The sequence below is a fragment of the Caenorhabditis remanei genome, chromosome I (genome assembly GCF_010183535.1).
Source record: "Caenorhabditis remanei strain PX506 chromosome I, whole genome shotgun sequence".
Taxonomy (NCBI): Eukaryota; Metazoa; Nematoda; class Chromadorea; order Rhabditida; family Rhabditidae; genus Caenorhabditis; species Caenorhabditis remanei.
Window position 1 is genome coordinate 13951866 of NC_071328.1, and position 22799 is coordinate 13974664.

The following is a 22799-nucleotide window of genomic DNA, read 5'->3' on the forward strand; positions in this document are numbered from 1 at the left end:
ATATGCGGGTGGCTCCGTCGCCTTATTTTTGATCACTATGGCTATTGTCTTCTTCCTCCTCTACAAATTCCAGCGACCATGGCTCATGAAGGTATTGCCTTGTCTGTGTTGGAAGAAGGAAAAGAAGAAGGAAAAAGAAGAAGACGAGAAGCCATCGGAACCACCCCTTCCACCAGAGCCATTCTTGTTCGGCCCGATTCTGCCACCCGTCGGATACTTCTTCAAATTGTTCATTGTCCCCATATTCAAACAATTCGAGGTAATGAAAACAGAAGAATACTGGGACAAAATAGATGTCGATTCTATGCTGTACGAATACCTCGAAATACGCCATAATCTCGCCAGATTGAAAGCCTGGGATGAGGAGGCCTTTACCCCCGAGTGGGGAAATTCCATGTATGTTGATCTTTCTTTTTTGCTGAAAACTATTTCATGTGTTTTCAGGTTCGCAAACCCTAGACATAATAAGAATATGGTGATGCTCAAGGATTATGGTACGCGATTCAAAAACATCTACTTGCACGGCAATTATCTGATGCTTGATGACAATCGCGAGCCTGAGAAGAAGGATAAATCTGGCAACGAGAATAAGTCTGCCAAGAAGGAAAAGTCTGACAAGAGATTCGAGGATGCGGGTGAAGCCGAGGGCGCCAAGTATATTCTGATCGAGAGACCGTTCCCCAGACATAGAGCAGGGAACGTAGAAGACATGCTAATTCACTACAGGAATTCGACGATTCCAAAGTTCTGGTGGTTGGTGAAACAGAACAAGACTCAGAGTATTGTCGCCTTGATTGTACCAAATGAGATTCGTGAGTTCGAATTCAGGTTGTGGTTATCAGAGGGGCACGCGGCGCGACCGCAACGCATCCTCCAGGTCCCGCGAAACAACAAATTCAAAGGAGTTACGAAACGTGTCATATATCATTTGGAAAGCTGAGAAAAGGCCGTTTTGCGCTTAAGATCTAGCATATTCAAAAAAGGGCTCTCTAGATTTGACAAAAAACACTCCTAATTTTCCACTGACCCAAATATGCAAATGCGATGTGGTCGCGAAACGCCCGTTTACAAAAACCCATATATTCTAATGGTTTGATTATTCTTGTTTCAGAAGAGGGCTTCTACGACTATCCTGTAGAGGTGAACAAGACAATCACTGACGGTGACATGACACTAAAATGTGATAGTTTGAAAATCGAGTTTGGAGGTCTACTTGAGATAAGAACCATCACTGGAACGTTTGGGTGAGGCAGCTCGCACACGTTTTCAATGTCACTCCCCCTCCTGATTTCAGAAAAGAGCCGCCGCACACTGTGAACCATTACCATTACACTGCATGGGTCAAAGGTACGTATCCCGTAAACTTGGGACCGTTGAAGAAAATCTTCCGACTCTTGGCGACCGACTCGACGCCGCCGATTATTCACTGCTCAGATGGACAGGAGAGGACTGGAATGTTTGCTAGTGAGTTTTATTGCAGAATTCCACCTTCCGCCTGTAGTAATTTGGTCAGTGTAGTTTGTCACTGTAATCGGTTGGTCTGTGTGAAATGGCCGAGTTGACGGAAATGCATATATAAGTGCAAGGTGGCCAACTTTGAGCTCCCGTCACGATCGTTTTTTTTGCCCAACCTTCGAAAAGTAAAATTTTTCTTGTAGTCTATAAATAGGGCTACATTTTTGTAGTTGACAACTTTTTGACAGCTCCGCCCACTTTTGAGATATGCGCCTTTAAAGAGTGTATAGCTCAAAACTGTAAGGTCAGTGTGATAGCCGAGTTGACGGATCCTAGGCCAGCGACTTTTTTTTATAACAATTTCAATAATACATTGCCGAAGGTGTCTGTTTTTTTTCATTCAGGGGCGCATACGACGCGTTTTTGCCGAGAATTTTTTGTTTTGACTAAAATTTTGCAGGTTTTTTAAATAAACATCAAAATTCTTACATTTTACAAAAAAAATGTTTGCAATTTGCAATAAAAGTATCAGTGAAGTCAGGCGCGTCTGCTACGCGTTTTGGACAGTGTAAAATGGCCGAGTTACCACTTTTTATACATGGTTGAGCGGAATTCCGCCTTCCGCCTTCCGCCTTCCGCTCTCCGCCACTTTTCTCTTTCCGCCTTCCGCTTTCCGCTTTCCGCCGAAAAATGTTTTATTCCGCCTTCCGCTTTCCGTTTTCCGCCAAAAATTTTCCTATTTCCGCTTTCCGCCTTTCGCCTTCCGCTGCTTAAAGATTTTTTCCTCAGCTTGAAAAATGTGATCACCTATTCCAATTTACTGATATTTTTGAGGTTTTTTTGCAGCAAAGCTATCAGTGTTTACCGAAAAAAACAAAATTTAACACAAATTTAACTATTTTAGTGTTTTTTACTACAAAATAAGGCTAAAATCGTATTTTTGAAAGCGACATTGTATTCCGCCTTCCGCCTTTTGGAATTTTTTTTCCATTCCGCTTTCCGCCTTCCGCCTTCCGCCATTTCAAAAACCGCATTCCGCTCAACTCTGTTTCTGAGCTGTCCTCTTAAAATGACCATAACTCGAGGTAGCGTCCGTACAAAAAAGTTGTCAACTACAAAAATGGATTTCTACTCTTGGTCTGTATGATCCATAAAAAATCTATTTGATGGGACAATCAGTATTACCATGACACAATCTCAAAGTTAGACTTTTTCAACTGAAAAAACCAAAACTTCATATACTTTTGAGCGGTACTGCTGTATCAGTTCTCACCAAAAATGGAAATTTAACACAACTTTACCGATTTTTACAAGGTTTTTACAACAAAATAAGGCCAAAATCGTCTTCTAAATAATGACATTTTATTCCGCTTTCCGCTGTTTCAAAAACCGATTTTTTTCAGTGGCTGGCCTTATGAAGCATCGTATCAAAATGAGCATGAATGAGCTGGACATCAAACAATGCATGATTGACGTGATGAGCACTAGAGTGAATGCACTTCAAAATCATCAAGATGTCGCTTACAGCGTTCACCTTTGTATGGAACTATTGGCTGACGTAAGTTTTTGAATCCTCGACACTCACTTTAATTACTGCTTAATTACCCTAATTACAGAATGAAGTGCTGCCAGCGAATCTTCATATCAACTATGACAAAATGAATGGTGCTTGGGATCGTTACCTTGCGGAGAAAGACAAAAGAGATGTGCAGAAAAGTGAGTCACTAATAGAAGTAAAAGAAAAGATCGAAGTCGTTCACGACGATGATGCAAGTACGGAAGCGGAAACGGAAGAGGAGAAAAACAAAAAAAGCAAGAAGTATTACAAGAAGAAGAAGCCGAAAACCCCGGAAGAGAAGAAAAGAGCTCTCGCAAAGAAAATGAAGGACAACAGTGATAAAAAGTATAATGCTAAAATGAACCGCAAAATCTTATTGGAACAAGCAAAAAAGAATAAATTGAAGGAGGCAGAGGAAGCGAAAGAGCGTAAAGAGACCAAGAAATGATGGGAAGAATATTTGTATTTATTACTCGTGAAAAAAACTGATGTAGCATATTGCTACTTTTCAATAGACTAGAATGAATTATTTTGTATTTCTTGTTCTGTTCTTTTTGGGGATTCCGGAAAAACTTGTATTTAGCCTGAAAAAAGCTTCGAAATGAGCATAATATCAAAAAATAAGTTGGTGGCCAAGAAATACAAATTTCAGAAAACTAGTCCCCCGGTCAAAGCTAGCCTAAAATCACAAAATTAGGCCGGGAGACTGAAAAATTCGAATTCAGCGTAAAGAGATCTTTGAAATGAGTATAATATCAAAAAATAAGTCGATGGCCTAGAAATCCAAATTTCTGAAAACTATTAGCGGCCCACCCCCTCTTACAACTGCGTCCCACCGCAAACGAGAGAGTATCGGTGAGAGACGCAGATAATTTCTCGCGCGAACAAGTATTTTTACCATTTTTGACCTATTTTTGCTGTTTTTAAGAACAAATTACATAAAAACTTTCGAAAAATAGTGAAAATAGGTCAAAAACTGTGAAAATAATTGTTGGCACGAGAAAAAATCTGTGTCTCTTGCCGATACTCTCTCGTTTGCGGCGGGGCGCAGTTGTAACGAATTTGCTCGGCTAATAGTCCCCCGACCGAAACTGACCTGAAATCACAAATTAGGCCAGGAGACTGAAAAATTCGATCTGAGCGTGAAAAAAGCTTCGAAATGAGTTTAATATCAAAAAAATAAAATGACGGCCTAGAATTTCAAATTTTGAAAAAGTTAGTCCTCCGGTCAAAACTGGCCGAAAATCACAACATTAGGTCAGGAGTCTCAAAAATTTGTATTCAGCGTGAAAACAGCTTCGAAATGAGTATAATATCAAAAAAATAAGTTGGTGGCCTAGAAATCCAAATTTTGAAAAAGTTAGTCCCCCGGCCGAATTCCGTTGTTTTTGCTGTTTTTCGGCGATTTTTCACTATTTTTCGATCTTTTCGATTTTTATACCAAATTCGATTATAGCTATGTGATGTTCGCTCTCAACTTAATTTTTTCGAATTTTTAGAAATTTTTAGCGATTTTTAGCAATTACCACGCGAATTTTCCTTAGTTTCGATAGTCTTTTAAATTGCTCCAATAGCTAAAAATTGAAAATCACAAAACTAGGCCAGGAGACTGAAAAATTCGGATTCAGCGTAAAAAGATCTTTGAAAAATGAGTATAATATCAAAAAAAAAGTTGGTGGCCTAGAAATCCAAATTACGAAAAAAGTTAGTCCCCCGGCCAATTTTTGTTGTTTCTGTCGTTTTTCGAAGATTTTTTCAGGTTTTTTGTGCAAAAAAGGAGTTTTTAAAGGGAGACTGAAAAATTCGAATTCGGTATGAAGATATTTGAAATGAGTAAAAGATCAACAAAAGAAAAATTGGTGGCCTAGAAATCCAATTTTCGGAAAACTAGTCCCCCGGTCAAAGCCGGCCTAAAATCACAAAATTAGGCCAGGAGACTGAAAAATTTGGATTCAGTGTGAAAAGAGCTAGTCTGAAATTCTGAAATTCTAAACAAAAAGTTCAATTCCAACACATATCATAAATAAAAATTCAAGTCATACAATACAAAATTCAATCCGCACTATTCGAGTAATATTCTAAATCCATTTGACGTCTTCTAAAATCCTTCAATCCACTAATCCCATCGGGTTCCCCTTAACTCTTCCGGAATCCCATCTCCATTTGTCACCATATTCTGGAACATCTGATTATTATTGTTGAACATGAAGGGTTCCAATCGGTGCTTTCTCGTGAGGAAGTACATGACTCCGATCTCCAGCCATCCTATGCATTGTGCGTCGTTGAAAGAGCAGTAGCGTCTTTTGATAAGTTTACGGAATACCACATCAAACGTATATTCTTCTTTGATTTCCATGAGCTGGGAGCAGAACGCTAATCCAACAAAACCCATTGCTGGACCAGTAGCCGTGGTGGAGTGTACTATGATTGGTTTCTGGAAAAATAAATCTTATATAAATCTAAACAAACAAAACTCACCGGTGAGGACGTCACTAAATTGTGAATATCATAAAGAGTATCATAAGTTGTCGGCCAAACATCGTCAGTCCAATTGGGGAAATTGATTTGGCAAACTGTTCTTGTGGCAATCACTTTTCCTTTATTGGACAAGGTTATTCTTAGTTTTTTGAAGTTAACGTCGGTGACTCTTTCCGAATAAGCTTCTGACAAAAGTGTTTCGCAACGATAGTCACCGATGGTAAAGACACCTCCCACCATCTCCTCACAGTACGCAGACGATGAAGCAACTGAGCCAACGACCATAATATACAGTATATCCTCTCTCATTATGAGCGAGAAGAAGTCTTCCCGGGTATCGGCATGTTCGTCAGATTTAGATGTCGGAGACTGAAAAAAAGAAATATGAGGAGGAATCTGGGGAAGATAAAATAAGGGGAAGAAGAATTCCGAAACCCGAGAATCCGAGAATCCGAGAATCGGAGAATACGAGAATCCGAGAAATCCAGGGAAGAGAAAATCCGAGAATTCTGAGAATTCAAAGAAGAAGAAGAAAAAGAATCCGAAGAATCCGAAAAAGAAGAAGAAGGGAAATCCGAGAATCCAGAGATTCCGAGAATCCAAGAATCCGAGAATCCGAGAATCCGAAAATCCGGGGAAAAGAAATTCAGGGGAAGAGAAAATTCGAGAATTCTGAGAATCCAAAGAAGAAGAAGAAGAAGAAGAAGAAGAATTCGAGAATCCGAAGAAAAAAGAAGAAGAATCCGAGAATCCGAAGAAGATCTGGGGAAGAGAAAATACAGGGAAGAGAAAATCGGGGAAAGACAGAATTCATTCGAGAATCCGAGAATCCGAAGAAGAAGAAGAAGAAGAATCTGAAAATCCGCGAATCTGAGAATTCGAGGAAGAAGAGGAAATCCGGAGACGAGGAAATCCGGAGAAGAAGGAGAATCCCTAAACTTGAGGATCCAAGAATCCGAAGAAGAAGAAGAAAAAGAATCTGAAGAATCCGAAAAAGAAGAAGAAGGGAAATCCGTGAAGAGAAAATCGGGGTAAGAGAAAACCCCTCGAGCTTGAATCGAGAATCCGAGAATCTGAAGAAAAAGAAGAAGAATCCGAGAATCCGAGAATTCGAAAAAGATCAGGGGAAGAGAAAATCCGGGGACGAGGAAATTCGGGGAAGACAGAATTCCTCCGAGAATTCGAAGATGAAGAAGAAGAAAAAGAAGAATCCGAAAATTCTGAGAATCCGAAAAAGAATCCAGGGAAGAGGAAATCCGGGGAAGAGAGAATTCATCCGAGAATCCGGCTATAGAAATGTCCAAACTGTTTCGCCGCACGATCGGTTTCGACCGAATTTTTTGTATTTTTTCGATAGGGAAATGAACTCACGAAAACACACAGATTATTCTGGGCAAAAATCAGATTTGACCTTATTACACCTTCAAGTTTTTTATTGGCGGAGGCGTCTCGCTGAAAAATTCAGTCAATCTTTCGAAAAAGGCGGCCGGCGCGGCCCCTCATTTGACAAGTATGGTATTTCATCCCACAAAATGGTAATGATTTAATTGCCGAAACCCTCTCACATGCTCAAAGTTGCTCATTTCAATCTGAAAAAATGTGTCAAGTGTACTTTTATTCCCAAATAAGTATATCTAAAGTCAGCCAGTCAAGTATTATAATTCAAAAATTCAAGCACAAGTTCACTCATTCGCAATCTACCTCGACCTAATCGTCGGGTCATCCAGATACTCTTCATCATTTCCATCTTTTTTTGACTTCTGCGTTGTCGACGTTTTCTGTGTTGTACTCTCACTCTTTGCCTCTTTCTTTGGGTTCCTCTTCTCATGCTCCTCATCAATACGATCCCAGCCATCCCTCAATTTATTGTAGTCATTTCGAAGAGCAGATGTGGTGGTGGCTTCCTAAATTTTCAGATTTCGTGTTTTTTTCCCATTAAAATTCTACTAACATCAGCCAACATTTCCAAACAAAGACGTCCGCTGAACGCATAGTCCGTCATAAAAGGGATAGCACCAAGTCTCAAAGACGCCACACTTTGATAGCACTTCTTAAAATCGATTGTACGGTGCTTTCTTACGTAGTCCGCCATATAAGCTCCCACTGAAAATTTCAGCCTTTTCATCCATAACGTCATGAATCCGTTCACTTACATGCAAACATTCCAGTTCTCTTATATCCATCCGAGCAGAGGACGATTGGTGTTCCGGTGTCTTTGTTCAATGCTCTATAGATAGCGATGAGGGGGTCCAGTGAAGAGGGATATGTAGGATCAGCCCAACGAGTGAACACGTAGTGGGTTACTGTGAACGGAGGCTCATTTCTGAAATTAATTGATTGAAAAGTTGTAGATTATTGGGTGCCCCAGTTCCGAAACGTCACGGAGCCCAGTAAAGCGAGTTCTAAGAATGTCGGCTACGGTAGATTAGAAAACCAGGACATTTTAAAACCGGGACGTTTCGACTCCAGTCGTAATAGAACACCCCGTAATAGAACTGGCGCGAACCAGAACCATCAAATAATGGTTTTTATTTATCATTTCACCATCTTTTACTCCATCGAATTCCGGCCAGTTTTAATTAGGTGTAGCCCAGTTTTTAAATCTCCCAAAAACAGGAAATTATAACTCGTGCGCAATAGGGCGCGTTTGTATTATGTTTCAATTGTTCTGCATTTTTCAACTCTTTAGCAACAATATTATCGGCTCCGGGGACGTTTCAAATCCCGACATTGGTGACCCGGATGTTTCGAAACTGCTATATTTCAACCAATTGAGACATTTTCAGGAATTTTTTCATGTGTAATGCCAAACGACTTGGTTTTTAAACATTCGGTTTCCAAATGTCTGGTTTTGAAGGACTACACGGTGGAAGAAATTCGCTTGGGAAAACTCTTCCACCTAGGCTCCTTTTGAGCCGGGAAAACGTGAATTTAGGGCATTTCGAGCGATTTTTAGCACATGCTCCAATAATGAAAGTTTCTCAGAATTTTCTGAAGTATCAGAATTTGAAATTAAAAATATGACTTCTGTCCTCCTTAAAGGAGGTGAGAACGCAAAAAAATTGTGATCGAAATTATGATTGAGAAGCACCCACATTTATCACATCCCTGAGCGGGCGGCTGCGTTCTCGGCCGTGTAGCTCAGCCGGTTGTGGTTTTGTACCCATGCGCGTTCGATCATGTGTTCGGGTCCCACAGAGCAATCACTTACCGAATTTTGAGCCAACCTTTTTTTTTGAGTTCTCACCTCCTTTAAACAGTCCCCAAATCTCCAATATTCATTTCAACTCACGTAAAAGTTGCAGTTATGGTTCGAACTTCGAGTTGACCCTTATAATCCGTGCGCATGTGTGTACATTTCAGCGTCAAGCAGCCATCAGTAAACTCTTCGTCAACCTTCAGAGGATAGTATTGGTCGCATTGAATTTCGTCTGGAATATGGATTATATATAACGTTACAAAAGATAATTGAGACTCACTAGCTTCATCCAATTTGCACAACTGCGCAACGTGCTGCGAATTGAATTGTTTCGCCAGCCACCAGAACTTTCCGATCGTCGAATTCTTCTTGTCTACCGCCTTCTTCCCATCAGATTCTGGTATTGCTTCTGCTGCTTTTTGTGGCGCCAGGGTTAGTAGCCACTTCCTTTTTGTTGGGAACACCAAGAAGTTTGCGTGGATAAACGTGTTCGGGAATCGTTCCATTGTTCCATTGAGAAACGGAAAATGACCTCTGATCAGACGCGTGTCACCTCTGTAAATTTAGTTGTTGAATGTTTGAAATTTGAAGTTAAGTGTTAAGTTTTACAAATGAAATTCTTTTTTTTTGGGTCTACCTAATTATTCAAAACCCCGCCCACACCCACCTGCAATCTGTCAACACCAGTGGCATTATTTTCGTCTCATCCACCGTCACTTTATGTGCTTCAAGACTTGTCTTGTAGAACTCATACGTGAAAAACGTAATATCCTCGTCGGAGGCTTTCTTTGCGACGCGAATTTCATTGAACTGTTCCATCAAGTAGTCGACAAAGATTTTCAGGAACTCCTCCGGTTTCGAGGGTTTTGGACGTCGTGGTTGCGGTGACGGAAGTTTGTCTTTTTTCCAACAAAGACATGGACACTTTGCTTTCAGCCATGGTCGTTTGAACTTGTATAGAAGGAAAATGACAAATGCTACAAAACATAAGGCGCCAACACCAATGTATACCTTTGTGAGATCGTCCGACCTGAAAACGAGCAACGTTTTGTGAAAGAAAAACTGGAATAACTCACTTTTCAGAATCTTTCTCATCCTTTTCAGCACCTAATTGAGCACCAGAATCTTCAATGCCTTCAGTGGAAGTTTCCAAATCAAATGTCGGTCTCTGAGCAGGTATTGGTGTTGTCGGCTCGAACTTCTTCTGAGTTTTTGCGAAGAACAAGTCGAGAGCAGTCAACGAGTTCTTCGAATCATCAAAACTCTTATGGAATCCAGCAAAATCCAACTCCAACGTGTCCATCATCTTCAATCCTTCCTCCACTTCTTTTAACGAGGTCAAATCCGACCCATTTACAACGCTCTTCAATTCTTCAACTGCTTTGCCCATACTCGAAAAGTTGCCAGTGATTCCGGACACTTTTTTGGCATTGGAGAATATATCAGACTGCTCGGCAAGTGAATCTGAATCAGCAAACCATGACAATGTTCCCTCGAAATCGCTCAATGAATCAAACATATTTTGAATATCTGCATGGAGCTTCACCAATTCATCCAGGCTTGCCACATCTGTTGCTTCGTTTTTCTTTCTCTCGACGACTTCAATACTTTTTGAAAATTTCATCATATCATCCTTTTCATTCAATGCATCTCTCATCCCGGTCAGTCCTTGCACCGCTTTCCCAATGACTTCCAAATGGGTCGAAGCTTCCGGGAAATCTTTCAGTGCATCAGTCTCCGGAGTCTTCAAGTCAACCAATCCCTCGATTGATCTCTTCATTTCATTCAGTCCATCTTTTATTCCAACCACTTTTTGCACAACGTTGAATCCATCCATCAATGTTTTCGAATACTTGCTGTCCTGTTTCCAGTTTCTGATCCTTTTCAGACCTTCAATAGCTTTGATCACTAAAGACAACTGATCCCGATCTTGCAAACATTTGAAGTAATCAGAGTATGTTTTTGATATCTCTTTATGATATTTGTTCAAAGAGTCTATACTGGAATTAACAGTTGTTGCATCATTTTGTACTTTGTTTAGCCCTATTATTGAATGAGTAAGGTCATAAAGTTGTTTGATATGTCCAGCCATGACGTCTAGGTTCTTGTATCCTTTAATCTCATTCACGACTTCTTGAACATTACTTCCATCTGCTTTAGTTTTGTTACAAATGGCGAGAATGTCATCGCATATTCCAATGATTCCGGAAGACTTCACATATTTCAACAACTCGTCTCTTTCCGTGTTCAATTCCAACAATTTCTTGTCAATTTCATCCACAGCGTTCTTAAAAATCTGGATGGAATCGTTGGCAATCGGGGGTCCTGCAATTAAAGAACAGTTGTATCCTTGTGAGACTCCCGTTTTAGCCGCATCAACTTCTTTGGAAACTTCTGACATCAAATCCAGGTGACTCAAAAAATCGATTATTCCTCCAAAATCAGATCCAAGGGAATCATCCACTGATTTTGAAATGCTAGTTAGTCCATCCAGGTGAGTTAGTGCAATTTTCAGACTCTCCGATTTAACCACCTTGGCGATCCATGAATCAACAATGTCAGAAGATATGAATGAAAGGTCCGATGCACCATCTGGCAATCCGAATGTGTGTTGAAGTTGTCTTTTTGGTCTTCCACGAGAAATCATCAGGCTTGACACTGTTTTAATATCGGTAAGACGGTCGACCATACTGCTTAACTTCTTCGACATCAATTCTGTCTCATTCGTGTAAAGTGAACCATCGGAAGCATCAATATGAAGAAAGTCAACATGACTTCGATACATGGCCACACCTTTTTCTGCTTTCAAAATCGGCGAGATTCCATCGGTAGCAAAGGAAAAGTTGGAGAATTTCCAAAAAATGGGTGAGTTGTTCAAATTCATACTGGCATCTTTCATTTTTTTCAATAGCCTTACAGTTTCCTGTATATCTTTGGTCGAAACAGTGTTCCCTTTTAATTGCTGGTAGTTGGTTCTCCAATCAAAACAAGCAGAATTAATCGATCCCACATCAGTTATATTCAATCCATCCTTCGCAAGCCGATCGATTTCCTTCCCAAAATGCTCCTTCTCATCCGTCCATTCAGTCAAGTTGCCAATTCCATCCACTTCATTCAATATCTCTTTCAACCCTTCAAACGCTCTCTCCACTTTTTTCGCGTTTTCCGAAGCTGCTAACTGATCGGAAAGTGACTTCATATCATTTACAGCACTTTGAACATCTGGCAATACGATTTCAGAGATTTTAGATGGTTTCACATCTCCAAAGCGAAGAATTTCAGAGATCAGCTCGTCGGAGTCAATGGATCCAGCTATGAGTTCTCGAAGTAGATAAATACCATTAGTAACACGAGCCACCTTTTTCAAATTCGTCACATGGGTTTTCAGATTTTCTGTAAATTGGTAAAACTATAGAATAAAATCCCGAAAGAGTAAAAAACTTGCCACTGGCGTCTCTTTTGAATCGGTGACGATTCTCGGATGGACTAGGATTGCGGTTGAGCGCATCTGAAAATTTATATCCTTGATGCAAAATTATTTTAGTCAATAAATCATACCTTGATCTCCATTCGAAATAAAATTCTGTCCATGGGGTAGGTCCCTTACCAGTGGAAATGCAGAAGCCGATATGGCAGCGATCAATAAGATCAGAAAATCTGAAAAACTTGGTCACATACTGTTTTTGTTGGTTAGATCTCACTCATGAATATTTAAATTCTTTTCTATCAGCTGAAGTGTTGATTGTTTCAAGCTTTGAAAAAACAGAAAACTGGCAAACTGACGAAAACTTTGTGAGAAATGAATAATATATAGAGCGGGGCTAAAATGGTTAGCGGCAAAAAGTTAACGAATGTCACGTAAAAAAGAAAATGTTTTCAAAACTACAAGCAAAATTACTAGCCTAGGTGGAAGCGTGTTTTCCGACGGCTGTGTAGTTCTCTCGGAAAAGGTTTTTTCTTAAAGGAGGACTGAAGTCATATTTTTTTATTTCAGATTCTGATACTTCAGAAAATTCTGAACATTTTTCATCATTGGAGCATGTGCTAAAAATCGCTCTAAATGCCCTAAATTCACGTTTTCCCGTCTCAAAAAGAGCCTAGGTGGAAGAGTTTTCCCACGCGAATTTTTGCCCCCGTGTAGTCCTCTCGGACAAAATGATTTATTTTTATTTATCGATTTTTCGTTTTCTTGCTTTTTTCAACAAATTTTCGTGTTTTTTCTTCTTTTTTTACGATATAAATTGAAAAAAACACGAAAACTTGTTGAAAAAAGCAAGAGAACGAAAAATCGAGAAATAAAAAGAAATAATTTTGTCCGAGAGGACTACACGGGCCAAAAATTCGCGTGGGAAAACTCTTCCATCTAGGCTCCTTTTGAGCCGGGAAAACGTGAATTTAGGGCATTTCGAGCGATTTTTAGCACATGCTCCAATGATGAAAAATGTTCAGAATTTTCTGAAGTATCAGAATCTGAAATAAAAAAATATGACTTCAGTCCTCCTTTAATTTCTCGTTTTTCAATAAATTGTCTTATTTTTGAACGATTTGAATAGAAAAAAACACAAAACACACACAGAAGTTTTACGGTAAATTATTTTTGTAGTTGACAACAGTGAGACTCAAAAAAATAGTTTATTCGTAAAGAAACTTGGTTTTTAAAAAAAATTAATGACACAAATAAATTATCATGAGGAGATCGAGTTGAGACATGTGGTAAGGGGCGGGTATTTGACAAGAAACACAATAAATCATCGGGGACCATGAGAGTCAGGTTATGTAAGGTTTTCTCATTAAAAAATAGAAGGCGGGCGGTGATTACACAATGAAAACAATAATTACAAAACTACAATAAATTAAATAATGATGTAATTATCTCGAACCAACTCTGTCACATTATCTAATTAAAATACAAAAAAGCGGAAGATGGAAATGGGGAAATTCTGTGGATTTTAATTGTAGATTTTGGGAGGTATCGCAGTTAGAGAAATGAGAAATCAGCTCTAGAAATTAAATATCTAGAAGGGGATATACTGGTCACATCGGCCATAGAGATTGAAAGGGGAACACATAAGGCAACGGACGATTTTCTGTTAATTGAAGGCTTAATTGGACAGAAGATGGGTACTTGGGGAGAGACACAAACACAAGAGTTTTGGGATGAAACATATCAGATGGAAGAGTGACAGGACATGGCGAATTTAGACACTTCAGATCACTTGGGAGCGCTGGATTTGGAAATGGGCTTTGAAATTTTGGAAATGATTTGGAGAACTTGGGAAGGGATTTAATAATCTGATCGATTATTATGATGGAAGAAAAAGGGGACAGGAATAAAAGGGGGAAGGATCAATACAGAAAACTCGGGATTGGTGGGTTTGGAAACGTATTGAAGAACTCGGGAGGGGATTTCAGGGTCACATAGAAACTCATTGATTGATGGAAACGTGGATCGGAATTGGAATGGAAAAGAAACAATTACAGATTATATGGATCAAGTGACATGACTCTACATAAACTTGGGATTGGTAAATTTGGAAGGAATTTCGAGTATTTGGGAAGAGATTCAGAATCACATTCGATTATTCTGATGGAAGCGTTGAAAGAATCAGGGAATAGTTGATCACATGAACATATGAATCAGGGGCAAATGAGTCAGCAAGAATGAATACAGTGCGTGCAAAAAGGATAGGACACCCCTCTATTTCGGGCCTTCTGAGCAAACGAAGAAAGTTATGAAAAATTTGACACTTCCATTCGATTCAGCGTACAAAATAACCCCCGGGTACATATTTTCGTCATCTTACCATTTTTCATACTCCCGTACCACCAGAAAGTCACTTTTCCGGGTGTGCAAAAAGGATAGGACACCCTCGAAAATCCCATTTTCAGTTGATTTTTCGAAATTCTTTTTTCACGAAAATATGTTTTAAATAATGAAAGTATACTTTTTATGTCGTTTTCGAGTATTTTCAAACGTTTTCCCTCATTTTCAACTCCGGTAGACAATGTTTGACACTGTTCGAAAATTGACCTCTCAGAATACTTACTGTTTCAGAGTTTCAGGACGTGTATCTCGGTGCTCAGATAACGTACATTTCTGAAACTTGTCAGAAATGTCAATCATGTATCTGGTAATAAAATATACAAAGATTTCATAGAATAATAGCGATTTTGGAAAGTTCCATTCAAGAATCTAAAACTCATTTTGACCAAAATTCACAATTTCCGAAGAAAAAAATTTAATCCTAGATAGCTGGTCTGCACATGTTTGTAAAGAATTGGTTTATTATTTTGTCAATTTTTTTATTACTTCCTTCATTGTAGTTGAAGAATATTCATTCTGGACACATTTTTCGGAAATTGTAAATTTTGGTCAAAATGAGTTTTAGATTCTTGAATGGAACTTTCCAAAATCGCTATTATTCTATGAAATCTTTGTACATTTTATTACCAGATACATGATTGACATTTCTGACAAGTTTCAGAAATGTACGTTATCTGAGCACCGAGATACACGTCCTGAAACTCTGAAACAGTAAGTATTCTGAGAGGTCAATTTTCGAACAGTGTCAAACATTGTCTACCGGAGTTGAAAATGAGGGAAAACGTTTGAAAATACTCGAAAACGACATAAAAAGTATACTTTCATTATTTAAAACATATTTTCGTGAAAAAAGAATTTCGAAAAATCAACTGAAAATGGGATTTTCGAGGGTGTCCTATCCTTTTTGCACACCCGGAAAAGTGACTTTCTGGTGGTACGGGAGTATGAAAAATGGTAAGATGACGAAAATATGTACCCGGGGGTTATTTTGTACGCTGAATCGAATGGAAGTGTCAAATTTTTCATAACTTTCTTCGTTTGCTCAGAAGGCCCGAAATAGAGGGGTGTCCTATCCTTTTTGCACGCACTGTATTAGATTGGGGTTGAGAATTGAACAGAAAAGGAGTAAGGTGGAGCAATCAGTATCAAGGGGAACATGTGAAGAGATGAGGACCGACAAAAAGAAAAATTGGGAAAGAAAATTGAAATGAAAACACCGATATGTGGGCTGAAAGTGGAACAACAAAAATGGAGAGAGCAGTAGCAGACACTTTAATAATTCCCCTTTGCGCCACCACCTTTCTTCTTTTTCAGCTTCAATCGTGCCTCATTCTTCCCATTTTCGCCGTCTTTTTCCTGTAAAATAATTGATTAATTTCTCGTACACACAATGACATGTTGAAGCGACTCACATGTTTCTTCTCGCCGTTTTCATTGTCGACTACTTTTCTTATTTCTTTATTTCTCAACAATCCATAAAAATCAATACTATTCGGCAAAACATGCTGATATCCACCTGGGATTACAACTTTTCTGAACTCTTGTTTCAAGTCCTCCTAAAAATTGAAATTTAATTGATTCTAGTATAACGGGTACTGTACCAGTATCTTCTCATTAGATTCCTTCTTTGATCCACAAACTTTACGATCTGAAATTCAAGAAATGAAACGAAACACTTTTTTGATAAAGTTCAAACATTTGCCCAACTTTGAAACGATGCCACGTTCTTAAAAGTTTGTAAAATTTTTAAAAATTTAAATTGTTGACAGGTCTTGTCTAGGACTACATTTTTGTAGTTGACAACTTTTTAATAGCTCCGCCTACTTTTGAGATACGCGCTTTTAAAGATGGAAACCGAGGAGAGCGAGAGAGTGCGGAGTGGGGAGAGACGCAGAGCGGATGCGCATATCTCAAAAGTGGGCGGAGCTATCAAAAAATTGTCAACTACAAAAATGTAGCCCTCATTTTGATCTATTAAAATAATGCCAAATTTAGAATATTTTTTTTTCCCGAAAGTGGATTTGACAATTAAAGAAATAAAGGTCTAGTTTTGATCTACACAGTGATTGTAAATTCAAAAAAATTGATGTAGTTTGAGAATCGTGGCGTTGTCTCAAAAATGAGGAAGAATAGAAAGGAGAGAGACGCAGACAGACAATTTTAAAGGTGCTGTCTCCAAAAATGGAAGACAGAAATTCTCGCAATTTTCTCACTTACCAATAGTATTCCCTTTCGTCGCAGCAATTCTGAACTTTTCGTATTCAATTTCTCCATTCATAGTTCCTTTGGACTCTTTGAGAATTTCACATAGTGTACAAAATATGTTCTCATAATTCGGACGATCTGGATATTTGGATTCCGTTAAACTCTTCAGAATCGGAACAAACCACCTCCAAAAGCTAAAAATAAAAATGCAAAATTTGCTTTAAAACTGCAAAGCCTACGGTGTTTTTGAAACGATTTCCGGGAATTGTTCTTTAAGATATTCTATCCTTTCTTGGCTAGCTGCGCCGCACCATGGGAGCGGTTTAAAAAACTCTAATACCAAATACAACCAACTCTCCAAATCCTCATTACGCCCAGTTTCCAAATTTCGGTGCATTTTGATCGAGCAGTATCTGAGGTTTCCACGAAACGTCACCTAAAAATCGAAAAAATACTCAAAGGATTGAAGCAAAATTTTTGCTACAGCTATGGCGATTCGACATTATTAATGTAGAACTCGCTAGAAAACTCTTAATTTTCCAAAACTTCGCAACATGTCAAGTTTCGATGTGTTTTGGTTTTTAAGCGTCTGGTTTCAAAAGGTGTCAGAATATTTTTTGAAAAATTATTACACTTTCACTGGTTGCCCCCAAGTTTTCATTATATGGAATTTTTGCGAATATCTATTTTTTGAAAAGAAAAGTTCATGATCTACATTTCTATAGTTGATCATATTTTGATAACTCCGCCCACTTTTAAGTTATACGCTTTTAAAGATGGTAACGTGGCTACAATAATGAGGGGGAGAAGGCACTCGTCTCCTTTAGGAAGTTATCATTTTTAAATGCGCATATCTCAAAAGTGGGCGGAGCTATCAAAAAGTGGTCAACTATGAAAATGTAGCCCTATTTTTGATCTACAAAATGGGTACATTTGAATTTGAAAATGAAGCAATCTACGTCACCAAAAAACCGAGATAAGAACCCTCAAAAATTGTTCTCCAAGAAATCGATAAACTTTGAATAGTCATCGGAAAGTCAGAACATTACCGATCGTTTTGATTTTTTTTAGATCTTGTAAATCAAATCTAGGGCTTTATTTTTGTAGTTAACAACTTTTTTATAGCTCCGCCCACTTTTCAGATATGCACCTTTGAAAATGGTAGCGTCTAGCCGCTCTACGTCTCTGCCCACTCCGCACTGATTCGCTCTCGTCGGTTTTCATATTTAAAGAGAGCAATCAAAAAGTTGTCATCTACAAAAATGTGGCCCTAGACAAGACCTATTCAAAAATACAATTTTCATAAAATTTCACAAACTTATAAGAGCGTGGCATCGTTTCAAAGTTGGGCATATGTTTGAATTTTATCAAAAAGTGTTTCGTCTCATTTCTTGAATTTCAGATCGTAAAATGACTGGAACAGTTTTTTGATAACTCTGCCTACTTTTAAGATATGCGATTTAGAAAATGAAAAACGAAGAGCTTTTTCTGGTTGAAATTTTTGAAGGCGCGTGTTTTTAAATTTAAAAAAGATACAAAGAAGCTGTCAACTACAAAAGATCAGATGAGGATTTCATTTACACGACCACAATCACTTACCCGATCTCTTGGGCGCCGAATCCACCATCCCCCTTTTTCATCCTTTTTCGCGTAGCATCTAGCAAGACCATAATCCAAAAGACAAATATTACCACAATTTGGACGGACATCGACAGCAAAGTTGGATGGTTTCAAATCTCTATGCAAAAAACCAATCTCGTGTAACTGCTTCACTGCTGATAGTGTCCGAACGCTTATCATTAATACGGTCGATTTGCTCAAATTCCTATCCATCTGAAATTGGTTTCGCTAGATTTTTCGAAATTCTCGTGCTCGTACCTTCTCGTAAATTTTTTCCAGATCACTTCCCAACAATGACATTACTATGAATGAGAACGATTTGTAATTTCCATCATCGTAAAGTTTTGGAGCTGTTGATTCCTTTTGCATCCTTATCATCACTTCTCTCTCGAAAACGAATGATGGGTCCAAATTTCCTTTTTGAATCTGGAATTTGTAGTTTGAAATGGGGAAGAAAAACAAGGAAATTTGGAAATTTGGAAATATGATTTGAAATGTGTAGGAAACTATGAATACTCCTATGCTAATCCCTCTCAAAATCTCCCAAACAGCGAATTTTCGGCTTGAAAATGCTCAAAATTGGTCACTAGTGGTCGAACTTTTTTTGTTTGAATTTCGTGTCGTCAGCTTACTTGATAAATGGAAGCAGTTAAAAAACAATTTCTTTTAAAAAAGTTTGAGAAATGCGTCTCCTCCCCTTTTGCTGCTGAAACATGCTATCTTTAAAGACGCATAGCTCAAAAGTGGGCGGAGCTATCAAAAAGCTGTCAACTACGAAAATTATCAGCAGGACATTATACATGTTTTTGTAGTTGACAACTTTTTAAAAACTCCGCTCACTTTTGAGATATGCGCCTTTAAAGATGGGAACGCAGAGGAGAAGAAGAGAACGCACACACAGTTAGCAATTCCTTATCGTCAAAAGTGAGTATCTCAAAAGTGGGCGGAGCTATCAAAAAGTTGTCAACTACAAAAATGAAGGATTGAATTTGATTGATCTACAAGCAAAATGTAACTTTGGAACATTGAGGACAATAGTGACACAACAGGAATAAGCCAAAGTTGGTCGATTTTTCTCGGTGTCCTCGAATCGGCGTCTGTTTCCGTCTGAAACAAGCAACGCCTGGCGGCCTAGAAAACCAAAGCTACTCCCCATAACTATCACAAGATTAGTCGCAAAACGGGCATGGAAAAATTTTTCATGGCCTAGAAACCAAGAAGAAAAAAATTCGGCCAGGTATCACCACTCAAGCATTTTTCGGACAGAGAACATTGGGAGAGGATTGTCTATATCTTTCTACACATTTTAAAACATATTCCCGAATGAGACAAGATCCAATTTTTGAACTAACTTTCATTGCTGCTTCCCTTTTATCATCTTTTCCAGTTACTCGATACACACTACCAAATCCACCTTCACCCAATTTCTCTTCGACTCTCCATATTTTCCCGCTTTTTTTGGAATCTCGGACTTCTTCTCCAATTGATATCTCAATTTCTTCTGTTTGTCGTTCGACCCTGTCAAAGTCGTCGTCATCCATATTCAATTTCTTCCTTCTTTTTCAGATCAAACTATTGGATTTCGGCAAGATTCGGCGTAAGGGTTCACCGAGAAATGAACACTAATCTTTTAAATTGGAGATTTCTATTCAATTGGATTTTTTTTAAGAGCACGCAAAAGTTCAAGTTTTACAAACGAGAAAACGCGCTCTATAACAATGCTAGTCACTTTGGTGTATTTTTAATTCTAATTCTAGAATTCAATTTTCAGTTCGCAGAGACCTAGATCGAAAAGATCTTATAGCTCCAACATAGGTATGTCATTTTCATCAGTATTTTTGGTGACGTATACCGCGGATTTCTTAAATTTACTCAATTTTAGCTTGTAGATCAAGTCTAGGGCTAAATTTTTGAACTTGACAACTTTTTGATAGCTCCGCCCATTTTTGAGATATGCACCTTTAAAGATGGTAAAGTGATGGCCGTGTGTGCTTCCTCTTCTTCTTCTCCTCACAATCTTTAAAGGCGCATATCTCAAAAAAGGGCTGGAGCTTTCAAAAAGTTGTCAACTACAAAAATGTAGTCAGAGGTTTTTCTATTATAAAAATGTAAGTGTTGAAGGTTTTGACAGCTTTTTACAACCGAGACACCTTATCAAAGTTGGTGTATTTTTCAGTTTTTTAGTGTTTCGAACAAAAATCTCAATTTCTTTGACGTGACATATTAAAACCAAACGTTTAGAATACCACATACATGTTTTGCTTTATTTTACGATTAATGACTTATTTTCAGTAACTTTTTTCACGTTTGGTTTTAATATGTCATGTTACTGTAGTCTGAAAACTTGTGAACTTCACGTTATCAATATTTTTATAGCTTATTTTCAGAACCTTGTGATCACTTTATATTTGGTTTGTCTAGCTCAAATTAATATGTTTCTGATAGATCAAACTTTGATTCACATTTTTGTAGTTGAAACCTTTTTGAGAGCTCCGCCCACTTTTGAGATACACATCTTCAAAGTCTGCATTTCTCACCTCCCCCACTCCCTCTCTCCTCTTGGCTACCGTCTTTAAAGACGCATATCTCAAAAGTGGGCGGAGCTTTCAAAAAGTTGTCAACCACAAAAACAAAGAACACAATCTGATCCACATTTTTGCTATTTACAATTTTTTAGTAGCTCCGCCCACTTTTGAGATAAAACGCGCCAAAGTTTGGAAAGTTCTTCGTTTCTCATCTGCCTCTGTATTATGCGCCGGGCACACCCCAGACTCTTCTATGCAAGCAATCTGGGGGCCTTAGGCTCATTATATTATAATTCTCTTTATATGCGCCAAAGGTGCGCCAGCCGGTTATTTTATGCATTCTAGCGTCGCAGACATGTCAGGACACTTTTGCGCCTTTCATATCCGAAATCTTTTTTTTTTCAAATTTTCCCTCAAAAATTTGGCTCGAGTCAAGAAACCCTACACATTAAAATTGCAAGAGAACCCGCGTGCCAAGAGGAGATAGGGACCGGGGACCCCCTTTCAAAAAATATAATAAAAATAGAAGAGGCGCAGAGGGAGGGGACCAAATGTTCTTCCCTCGGAGCAAAAAAAAGAATGGGAGCAGTGGAGACGCAGAGAGAGAAGACTGCTCTTTTTCCCGACAGAAAATGCTCATTCTGCTTCCAAGAGGTTCTACTGGATGGACTTTGAAATAATGTATTCTTATTTTCTTTGAATTCTAGTTTTTCTGTTTATTGGATTCTTTTGAGGTAAGCAGATATGGTTGGAGAGTGCTATCAGGTCTATGTGGTGGAAACCTAGAAGAGATTTTTTCACAAAACTCAGGCTATCTCACTGAGTTTTGATTTTTTTTGCTCTGAAATTTATATTTTCGAATTCATCGTTTCAAGACGCTTCGAATAGTTATAAATATGACCGACTTTGAGTGGGGGAGAGAGCAGGAGACGCAGAGAAATTAGAGTGTCTCTCTCACCTTTAAAGACTCATATCTCAAAAGTGGGTGGAGTTTTTTCTTTCTGTTAAGTACTTCCACTTTTTAATACGCTGCTTCCGAATATGTAACCCAATTTTGCGTAACGCTTGATTGAATCTAGATATATGCATTTTAAATCTTATCCAATGAGAAAATTGGATTTTACACTCTATTTTTAGATTTTTCCTGTGTTATACGCGCATTTGATTTTGAACTTCTTGAAAAATCAAATTTTCCCACTAGATCTGATTTAAAATGTATATATCTCGGTTTAGTGAAACATCCTGCAAAAATTAATTACATTTTTGAAATCAGCGTTTCAATATGCATCAAATGGTTATAAACATGGCTAATTTCGAAAGACGCAGAGAAGTTAGAGTATCTTCCTTCACTGCGTCTCTCCACATCTCTCATCTTTAAAGGCGGATATATCAAAAGTGGGCGGAGCTATCAAAAAGTTGTCAACTATTAAAATAATCAGCATAGCATTGTGGATGTTTTTGTACTTGACAACTTTTTGATAGCTCCGCCCACTTTTGAAATATGCGCCTTTAAAGATATCGAAGGCGGAGTTATGTCTGGAACATTCTCTAGTCAGCCTTTTCAAACAATTTGTGTATAGATTTTTGCGAATTTTTAGGAGCCTCGGAAGATTTTTCGTTTTTTTTGACATGCATTTATGTGAGGAATGTTGCTAAACATAGAATCTCCACATTTTTTTTTGAAAACCTATCTGCTCTCATCTCATAAATCATATCAGGCTCCCCTAGTGCTCCAAGAGCGATAAATATTTTACGAAAAAGAGAGCGAAGGGACTAACGTCCCATTCTTTAAATATATAATAAGGAGTGGGGACCATGTGTCCCCCGACATAAAATACTCATTTTCTGATTCTGAGAGGTTCTACTAGGATGGACTTCAAAATAATGTCTTCTTATTATTATAATTTAAAAAAATTCAGTTTTACTATTTATTGG

General features: G+C 38.3%; 3 protein-coding genes across 3 annotated transcripts; all 3 read right to left on the reverse strand.

The window, feature by feature from the left end:
* Positions 1-5129: 5129 nt before the first annotated feature.
* Positions 5130-5800, reverse strand: GCK72_003072 (uncharacterized protein; the record flags this gene model as incomplete). The annotated part of the gene is made up of 2 exons (XM_053723793.1): positions 5130-5447; positions 5492-5800. The coding sequence occupies 2 exons, from the start codon at positions 5798-5800 to the stop codon at positions 5130-5132; spliced, it is 627 nt and encodes a 208-aa protein (XP_053592438.1).
* Positions 5801-7188: 1388 nt separating this feature from the next.
* Positions 7189-12281, reverse strand: GCK72_003073 (uncharacterized protein; the record flags this gene model as incomplete). The annotated part of the gene is made up of 9 exons (XM_053723794.1): positions 7189-7395; positions 7443-7594; positions 7645-7814; positions 8784-8922; positions 8971-9245; positions 9358-9720; positions 9767-12083; positions 12132-12198; positions 12249-12281. 9 exons carry the CDS (start codon positions 12279-12281, stop codon positions 7189-7191), a joined length of 3723 nt encoding a protein of 1240 aa, XP_053592439.1.
* A 3505-nt stretch (positions 12282-15786) lies between these two features.
* Positions 15787-19880, reverse strand: GCK72_003074 (uncharacterized protein; the record flags this gene model as incomplete). The annotated part of the gene is made up of 8 exons (XM_053723795.1): positions 15787-15870; positions 15927-16070; positions 16116-16162; positions 16732-16857; positions 17074-17155; positions 18319-18552; positions 18598-18765; positions 19692-19880. The coding sequence occupies 8 exons, from the start codon at positions 19878-19880 to the stop codon at positions 15787-15789; spliced, it is 1074 nt and encodes a 357-aa protein (XP_053592440.1).
* Positions 19881-22799: the final 2919 nt, after the last annotated feature.